Consider the following 10,340-nt stretch of genomic DNA (forward strand, 5'->3'; position numbering starts at 1 on the left):
TAAGAAAGATGACATGCTTTTAGTCCTGGTGCTAAATTTTGGATCAAAAATGCACCGTACGCCCCTTGAATTTTTTTCTTAGTCAGTGCTGGTTTCCAATTTTGAGACGCTTGATTAATGCATACCCTGACTACAGCAGCAAAGATATCAACATAAATTTCAACAAATTATGTTCAAGGAAACATCTAAAGTGACATCCTCAGATTTTTTTTTGGACTATTAATGACCTGCTCTTACATGTGCAGAGCTGGTGGTACGGGTATGCGTCACAACCTCTTTATCTACCAGTTTTCAAGCCTGGTAATGGGGACCCCCTGCGCAGAGCCAAAATGACGGGAAGACCATCCACTCGGAGAGCAGAGTCTCCAATATGGAATAGGGCTTTGCAGCACAAAGCCAGACTGTTATTCATGATGTGAGCCGGGCTAGAAAGTAGGCCACCCAAAACAACGAGAGACATCCAGGTAGTCGAGAGCAGACTGCAAATCCCCTGGATCCATTATTGAAGGCATGCTCTAACGGGGCAGAGAGCATCCCAATTGTCAGTTAGTGAATCAAGTCCTTATAGCTCCGTGCATTTATGGTGCTCAGCCATACCCAACTAAATTGCTTTTGCAGTAAGTATATCCCTGGTGGGTATAATTATCAGAATTACTCTCAACGGCTTTTTGTCTAAATGGAAGACATGTCGTTTGTTGTGGCTGGATGTTGGCATTTGGCTTGTCAATGAGATGTAAAATTCAAATGCGAGTGTTTGATTCCTGATGAGGACGTTAATAAATCATTACCGCGGCTATAAATAGAGGGTTGCCACGCAGTTGGGAAAATGACTTCATGTATTTATTTATGTTAAAGCAACAGGAATTAATTATGAATGTTCTGTGACAAGCTAAACATTCGAGTGGTGGGTGAGAGGGGCTACGAATTTGGGTCAAGCTCATAGAGAGGCACAATGAAAAAAAACGCTGTCTCGCTGATTAGAGGCAGTAAGAAAAAGGATTTGGTTTGGCGTGTGTGTGTGTGCGCGCGTGCACGTGTAGCCGAATGCTTACATCTCCATGTGGTTGTTTCTTCTCATGTGTTGGTATGTGTGTGTTTTTGCTTGTGTGTGATGAGTATGAGTAAGCACCTAATGCTTATTTGTGCTCCTGCACCCCAACCAACTCCCCTGCATGGTCAATAAATCAGTTCTGATAGGGTCAGCATTGCAGCGTCTCTGGTATCAGAATCTCATTAAAAGCTTATTCCAAGCCGTGTTTAGCTGCTCGCACCAAACTCTGTTGTGTTGCTATGGATACCAGACAGGTTAACAACTACCAAACATGGAAACACACAGCGCCGGGCTGAGATTCTCTGGTGATTATATCTGACGCTATGTGCACCCCTCACAAATGCTTTGAACGGTCGCACCGATATCCAATCATAAACGCAGCTAATTCGCAGCTCCGGCACGGGAGGAAGCACAAACATTTCCTCTCACCCCGAGCGTCGAGCGACACAGAGTGCACCAAGAGCATTGTGATATTCATATAGTTATTAATGCACGGTGCGCCAGCCAGATCAGTGCCTCTGATGCTGCTCTACAGAGAAGCAGGAGGGGAGAAAGAGGCAGTTGAGTGTATTGGCATGTTGATGATATCAGGCGGCTGAATTATTGGTGGAGATTGGAAGACAAAAGGCATGGCTGGCATGTAAATGAGGAATCTTGTATGAAAGAAATTACCATTAGTCGTGCTATTTACCAAGAAAAACTGTATGCAAATGGTGACATTTCCTCCTCTCACTGAATCAGTGAGCATTTCACTGCTCTGCAGATACACTGTGGTGGCTAATGTGTTTACAATTGTCTCCTCTCCCCCATCCACATCACCAGCGGCTGACTGGAAGGAAGGCTGTGTAAGTGACATCTGATGCTTTCAAGTGCGGAAGATTAGCGAGGAGGCTTCGATGATCCACTCTTGAAACCTCTCTTGGAGTGATTTTTTCTCCTCCAAGACCCTTAAATGAAACAAGAGGCTCTTGCGTGTCGGGATAACTAACTTCACCACCTCTGAGTGAAATCACTACCTTTAAATGAAGTCAGTGTATAAAATTTGTGTTACGTAAGCCCGCCATCACAGCCTGACAATGTGAAAGGCGTTATGTAACCCCTGAAAAGGAGTGTCGTGGACGGAGCGTTTGAGAGAAATTACCTGTGTAGGGCTCACATGAATGGCAATCTTCTGAATGATCTTACCACTTGACACCCTGAGAGCCTTTCACAGGCTGCACTCCACTGCGTGCAGAGCTGCAGGAAAACAAACCTGCTGTATACTGCAGATGCAGGAGAAGAGTTTATTGTACTCGAGGAGGAATTTACATTAAAATGCAGCCGGCTACACAAATTGTTGGTGGTGGAAGAGGTAGCTCAGAGGCTGTAGATTGGTCTGATGAATGCTTGAGCGGTGAGATAAAACACCTGATGTGAAGGGAAAGGCGAGGTGACGGCGGCGTGTCACGGACAGATCCCCGGCCCGACAGAGCGGTCTATCAATCTAGTCAAGGGTCCGGGTGGAAGTAGAAAGGAGGCCATGTGAGGACATTTTGATAAAGTCATGGTGATGCCTCTGCAATTGTCATTAATACGCTTGAACCGTCTTTGACTTGACTGGGTAGCTGTAGGTCAGGCTTTAATAAATGCTGCTGGATTATGTTACTGTACGCATGGCTGCTCCTTTTCCCACAGCTACACATAGCAAATACGTGAGCCACCTACATATCTGATAACAATGTTAGATTATTGAAAAATAGATGTTATTGTCAGGAGGTTTTGTATTATATTAGTATATAAAACAAATATATCATCTAATAATGCAGATCAGGACACGTCTACATTCTACACTCCAGGAGGACCACACAACCAATGAACTTTTCTCGCTCGGTGCTCATATTTTGTTATCGGGCGATGGATATTATTAGGTTTTGCCTCATCACTGTGCACAACAGTGTGACTGTTCTGTAATTGGCTACAGATGTTTAGCCATCATAGCTGTCTTGTCGCTCATTTTTCTCGATAAGGGTTTAAATGCTGCTCCTGATTTAACTGCCTCATAGAGCTGTCAAATCAAAGTACACAGGAATTGTCCGTTTACATTTTTCAGCCTGCATTAAAATCACTTTTCACCTGTTTGTGCTTCCTTTCAGCTGTACATTCAGACAACAACCCTGACCATCTCCATGAACCTCAGTGCCTCAGTAGCACTGGGCATGCTCTACATGCCCAAGGTGTACATCATTATCTTCCACCCTGAGCTCAACGTACAGAAGAGGAAGCGTAGCTTCAAGGCTGTTGTCACAGCTGCCACAATGTCATCGCGTCTGTCCCAGAAGCCCAATGAGAGGCCCAACGGAGAGGCTAAGACTGAGCTGTGTGAGAACCCCGCTGCTGACCCCATGAGTAAGTAACCTAGCGAAAGAGTCACAAAGCCTCAGAGCCACATACGTACACACCAAGAACCCAGCTCGTTTAGGTTTACATCGGACCACATTTCATGCTCATTTTGAGTATGGGATCCACTAGTTTAAAGCCCACAATGCAATAGACTGAATCACCATGATGTTGCGCTACAACAACAGTCACTTCCAGGTGGAAAACGTGTAATCGATTTGCATTGTGGAGATGCATGAAATCAGCAGACTTGTTCATTTCTGTTGTCATTTTCAGCCGGAACTGTAACGTCTTTGATATCTACATAACAGCGACATCTCAGACTGCTAGTTTGGGGTAAACTCAGGTTGTCGCTATCTTTAATCTGTGGCCTGACAGTCTCCAATGTTACGTGAGTGAAAGTGTAGTTATTAATGATATATTAAAGCATTAAACATCCATTTTAGGTGAATTATTAGAATACACTTTGGAATAACGTTGTGAAAAAAGCCAGTTAAATTGTATGTAAGCTAATGCCTGATGCAGGAGGTTTCTTCCCGGATGTTTTTGTAAACAAACATTGTGATCGGTGTAGTTAGCAATAAACCCACACAGAATCTGTGCCCACAGAATTCTTACGACGCCTCTGCATATCTTTTTAACGTTTTGTAATAGAGACGCTGCTGGTAAAACTAACATTAACACATCTCCTCCCCCATTGTGCTTGTGAGAGACAGTAGCGTTTTGTTTTCAGTTAGCGTTAAAATCAAAGTTAGCGGTGCAGTGTGACAATATGTCAAAAATTAGATTTACTACTGGGGGACTAAGGGAGGGGCTATTTGTCAGCACGGATAACTGCAGGAGATCAGGCGAATGAATACTCCGATGATGTTTATGCGGACGGAGGAGTGTTGTTCTGTAAGGTGTGTCAGCACTTGGTGGACTACCTGTGGAGGCAGAGACAGTTTAAAGGTTAGATAAAAATCAACTTACTATTTATGTCAGCCTGCTGGAGGTAAATTTAGGTTGTTGAATGTATTAAGTTTGATTAATTTGGCTCAAAAAGACTCTGTTACCTTAAATGAATGCTGTCTATCACCTAATAAGTAAGTAAAACCTTCAGATTTTCAACCCAAGTTATGCACCATTTGTCAAAATGGCTGCAGTAAAATCAAAGCCAACATCACACACATGAACTTCATTATGTATTGATGAGTTACAGTAGGCACAGTGACTGTCCATTTCGTCTACAATGAAGTGATAAGGCTTGTATAGAGATCAAGGTTTTAATCAGACCACAAAGAACCAGAAATTAAGATGTACAGATGTATATATATATATATATATTTATATATATATATATATATATATGTCTGCTATGGACTTTTCAATCAGCTTCAACTATTATTTTCCCAAGAACAGAGAATGAGGGTTTTTGTACTCTCTCATATCTTTCTCATATTCCCTTTCTTGAAGTATAAAGTCCTATTCCAGCAGTTTAATTGGATGGCTCCTTGGGTATAAAGTATGTATAATGTACTATAGAATGGACCCAGTTATCTCGTTTCCTGATAAACGGTTGGACCTTTACCCCAAGTGCACGGCGGTCAGCATGAAAGAGGATGGGGGACTTGCTCTTTGAGGAGACTTGAAGACGAAGGGCTTTGTTGCCGGCAAGGGTAGGAGATAATCTGTCCCTGTAGCTGCGTGTTACTCATACCACCCTTCATCTGAAACAGTAAGCGTGATCCTGTTAGCAAAGATAATGCTGGGTATCAGTATGTGAGTGGGGAAGCCTACATACTTCCATAGTTAGGTGCTATAGTGTTTGTTTTGGGTGAGAAACGGCAGCGCTATAAATGTTTTTAGAGGCTTTAGACCAGTGTTGCCATGGAAGCTCTTTGCTCCTCTGTAGTTGTCAGTAGGAAGACAGAGATGATTGACAGCTCATGCAAATCACACATCACAGGCTCCAAAGGCCTCCTCTCCCGCAATGCTGCTAATCACACAGAGCGATCATGGCACCCACAGGTGCGCCAGCCCCTCAACCCCTCTTTGAATTACGCCTGTGAAATGACAGATTTTCCCGGGAATTTCTCCAAACACCCGAACAGTTGTCACACTCATCTGTCATGAACCGAATGAGCTTGCGCGCGCGTGTGTGTGTGTGTGTGAGCGTACCACTGCGAATGTGCAACTGTGCGTGCCGTTTTCAGTGTGTGTATCTGTGTGTGACTGGATGTGTGAGCTACGCACGTATAAGTCAGAGAGCTGATGCAAGTGTATCAGGGGATGAGGAGCCTACAGTATCCTTGCCAGTCACACATGTGGCTCAATGAGCAAAATACTCTGCATTGAGGGTGAAACCTTAACATCTGTCGCAGCAGCGCATCAAAAAGTCCCCGAGGAGGCACGTGGTCTTCGGGAGGCCCTCCCAAACGTGCACCGTGTCATCTGCGTTGTGTGTCTCTCACCTTCTGTCTCTCCTACACGAGTGTCTTCTCGCCTCGTCTCCCCTCTCTGCACACCCTCTCCTCCCCTTGCCCTTCTTTTTTAGCGGCAGGAGAAGTGACATTTATTAATGGCGAATTTATGTGCATGACCGCCCCGAAACCTGAACTGTGCCTCGACCATCCCTGGAGACTGTCCGTCAATTCCTGTAACCGTCAGAGCGCCAAATACCTCCCTTTCAGGGCCCATCAGCTCTGTATGAGATGGCTCTGAGTGATTTATAGGATTAGGAGCATTAACAGTTCTGCAGATTTGCATTGGTATTGATATGGTATAATGTCTTTATGATTATGCCCCTAACAGACGGGAGGATTTAAATTGCAAAATCACAGATGCTAAAAGTTCTTCACTGTCCTGTTGTGTTACAGTAGTTATTTTTTTCAATACAGATCAACCAAGACAGGCATGTGTGGATGAGTTAATGCCTTTCAGATCAATTTCATTCCAACCTTAAAAAAGGGAGTAAAGATAAGAAAAGTTAAGGGATGAGATTAATAATTGGCTGTTGATATTACAAATTAAGATGAGAGCGTAGGTAGACCTCTCAAACCCACACAAGTAAACAAACACACACCCACACAAATGTTTACTTTTGGGGACATTTCCCTTGAGACCTCCTCACAATAACAACTAATTGCGTAACCCTTTACCAAAACCACTGACCCAAAAATCTGCTTCATCCAATTCGAGGCACAGTTTTTGTCCCCAATTGGGGAAGATGTCCCCAGTTTACTCGTCTTTAATGAATTGTGTCCTCAAAACTAGGCTCAGTCAGAAACAAACACACACACACACACACACACACACACACACACAGCATCCTGCCTCAAAAAACAGACAGATCCTCCTGAAGACTATTTATGGTTAACAGGAAGACTCTGTTGTACGTTTACTAATGTTTTATTCATCGGCCAAGACTACAAAATGCAGCTGTAAAGAGACGGACCGACTTTAATTACGTAGCCCATGGGAGTTGGTCGCCATAGCAACATTAAAGCAGTAGAGTGAGAATTTATAGCAATGTCTGTGATGAAGAAAGTGTGCATCGACCTTCTCCACTGTACAAAGAGGACAACGCACCTGCAGACAGACACATCCCAGTGTCTACCGCCACAGCAGCAACACCTGCACTAAAAGCAACATGAACGTAAGGCTAATGTTAAAAGCTGCAGTAGGCAAGATGCGTTCATTATTTATTTAGTTTAAATAAAAAATGACTTTCATGTAAGGGTTCCTGTTTAAATTAAAAAAATCTGCCTGCCTGTTTCCTGTGAGTGCCTGCTAGGTGTTATTGAAACAACCAACCAGCTAGTAAGCCAGGATCTAACAAGCCAATCACAGAGACGGAATGATATATATAATATTGCTTATGACGGTCAATAACATCTAATATCCCCTGGCGTACTGGAGAGGTCACTGAGGACACGACTGTGGCTGATACTTCCGGTGCTCGGCGGAGCTAGCGAAATATTATAATAACTGATGTACCGGCACTTTCAAGGCTTTAGAAGCGTTAGCTAAGAGGGTTAAGCAATAATAATGGTGTTACATGCAGCACGTTGAACATGAATATTAGACGTTTCCCTCCACATGTGTCAATCACCAGAGTTGAGGCGAACAACTTATATCCCTGCTGTTTTTAAGCAGCCTCTAAATGCGAAAACAGTCAGGGCCAGACATTACCAAAGCAATTGGCATTTACATCACATTTTTACGTTTGTTTTTCATCAGCCCTTCATAAAAATATGACCTATGCGAGAGCATGGTCACGCTTAACTGCTTAATGCATTACAGGCTGTACCAACTACCTCAGGTGGATGTAGGTGAACACAAAGCAGAACAAACTAAAACACTTCCGTCTGTTGAAATAAAAAGAAACCTCACCTCAATGCATGAGGGATTTTTTTTTGTTGCTTTTGTGTACCATCAGACTCCTGTACTGTCTGCACATCACACTTTATGTCGCCTGCTGCCACTTTACCTCTCAGCGTAATTACTGTACTTAAATCAACCTTAACCAAAGACTCATTTTAACTCCAGACATTATCCCTTCCAAAAAACAGCCTTTTTGCAGAAGTCACGCTGAGCCAGGATGACCTCCGTTCACGAAAAGACGCTGTCACTCGGTGGATTTGAAACTCAAATTGGTTCTCATAACGACAGATATTACACAAGGACACACACACACACACACACACACACAGCGCCCAGGCACTCAGCCACATTCTGATATGTTTCCATGGCAATCCAGACTGGGATCACATTGCATGCCCTAGCATTTGTTCGGTGCTCACTTGTGTGGTGTTTGTGTTTTTTTTTTTGTGTTTCTAGTTAGCATCTGAAAATAGAAACTAAGGCTTTACACGGGGGGAATAGTGAGTCGAAATGATAAGCTACGCCAGAAAATATTGCTACTGATTGCACACAGCTGGTGATAAGAATGCACGGCACAGTAGGATGAATTTACAAAAGCGGATGATTTTTATTTGCCTCTGCAAGATTCCTTCTTCTTTTGTCTTGTTTGAGTAATCCTCAAAGTAAATGTTAATCTTCTTTTTCTTCTGCTCTGTTCTCAGGTCAGGCAACCAAGAAAACATATGTGAGTTACAACAACCTCAGGATCTGATCTGCTTGAAAATGAGTGGTGTTTGTCCTTTATCTGTGATTGAAAAGGGAGCTCTAGAGGCACAGAGAGAAACAGGAGAAGCGAGCACAGGCATCCCAGCACCACCTGCAGTACCTATGCACTCCGGGACTGTGGATAGCATCCGACCTTCATCCAGACATGATACATGAGTCCTGACAGAGACTAGCACAGCTGTAGGCCAGTGTGGCTGGGTCGGCCTCACAGACCAAACTGTAGGTTTTAAACTTGTGTTGTGGCCCCCCTTTCTCTCCAACAGAGAACAACTTGCCTGCTAAAAGGGGTCACTGTGAACGAGGACGACCGCAACAACAAAAAAAAAAAAGGGACGGTGGATCTGCTTTCAAGATATTTTCCTTTGAAATGTCATTAAAGCCATATTCTCTTGGGGTTCCCATTATCTGATTTCTGTTTTGTATTGTTTTTAAGTGATTTTTCTTCTGTGCCTCTTTTTTCTTGCAGTTGATTTAATTACCTTGAACAGCAAGCTCTGCCACACACAGTATTTTGTTTTACCGACTCGAATCAGTCCCAGATGATTACTATGTTAGAGTGATGGGCATTGTAAGTATATTTTTTTTGTAAATATTTGAGAGTATTTTCATGTTTGGAGTACAAAAAAAAAATAGATATCCAGTCTTTGTTGATTTGGGGTTTGGATGGTAACGAAAAAGCACCACAAAGTGTTCACTTTGCATGTGCCAATGTATGTCTGTTCTATTTGATGTAAACGAACAAAAAAAAAAAAGAGAAATAAATTCTGAAAAATGATAATGAGCTTCAGCATCCTTCTGCAGTTTGTTTTCTTTACCAGAACTGAACTTCACTGAATGACAGAATATGGCTTTAATCCGTGTGTTGACTTGCCCCCCCCCGCTGTTCCTGCAAGCATGTTTGTTTTATATAGTTTCGTATTGGGTATATATTGCCTACTTATGGTGTGGGAAGCATTAATATCAGAGCAATCATGCAAGTATCTTGTGATGTCTGTCAAATTATGAACATGTAATAAAATCATTTTGTTATCTTTTATACAATTAAACCAGGCAGCATATCATAGTTCTTTCTGTGATTGTCTGTGAGTGTGTGTCTTTCGTACAGCTTAAACTGACGTATGAATAAGTACAATTAATCACTGCTGTTGTTTAGGGGTTTCTGTAAACTGATGGAAATGTCATGTGCTCGTTTACTGTCTCACCCCCGTGACAGGGCGCATTAGCGAGCTCGCTGAGCAGCGCTGTCATGCAGAGGAGATGAGACCCTGCGAGAGGAGACGATGTCCACTGGCTGACTCCTTAACTCACCCTTTGCGCCCTCTCTGTCTCATTCGTTGTTTCTCTCTCTCGCTGCCGCTCCCTCCAAGTCTCCCCCACCAATCCCCTACATGAATAATCTAACATGTCAGATCAATTTGTCCTGCTGATGACCGGGCCCTTACGAGCTAACCGCTCTTTATTCCCCGCGCCTGCCTGCAAGCATAATGTTACTATTTTCAATATTGATTATTATATAAAAACATAAATAGGCCACGCATGAGAGACTTCTGTTTCTTCGTGCAGTAAGCATCTCCCTCTAGGCTGTTACATGGGCAAATGATATATGACCAAGAGATGCTGATTCCTCTTTTTTGGCCTGTGTGTGTGTGTGTGTGTGTGTGAGTGTGTGTGTGTGTGAGGCAAAGAGAGAGGGAGGGAAAAAGAGGGAATGAGATAACTTACCCACACAGGTTTTCTGTTGTTTCTCTTTCCATTCGTCTGGCATCTCACTCAGCTCCTGTGG

General features: G+C 43.1%; 1 protein-coding gene across 4 annotated transcripts in view; it reads left to right on the forward strand.

Moving 5' to 3' along the window:
• The window catches only part of LOC311265623 (metabotropic glutamate receptor 7-like), a 114,194-nt gene extending 104,574 nt beyond the window's left edge, over window positions 1–9,620 (forward strand). For all 4 annotated transcript variants that reach the window (XM_084367487.1, XM_084367486.1, XM_084367488.1 and 1 more), the window contains 2 exons: window positions 3,184–3,436; window positions 8,494–9,620. In XM_084367487.1, coding sequence (XP_084223613.1) covers window positions 3,184–3,436; window positions 8,494–8,543 — 303 coding nt within the window. In that variant the 3' untranslated portion in view covers window positions 8,544–9,620. The remainder of the gene's footprint in view (window positions 1–3,183; window positions 3,437–8,493) is intronic.
• Window positions 9,621–10,340: the final 720 nt, after the last annotated feature.

The sequence above is a fragment of the Pagrus pagrus genome (assembly GCF_965226575.1).
Source record: "Pagrus pagrus genome assembly, chromosome: 11".
Taxonomy (NCBI): domain Eukaryota; kingdom Metazoa; phylum Chordata; class Actinopteri; order Spariformes; family Sparidae; genus Pagrus; species Pagrus pagrus.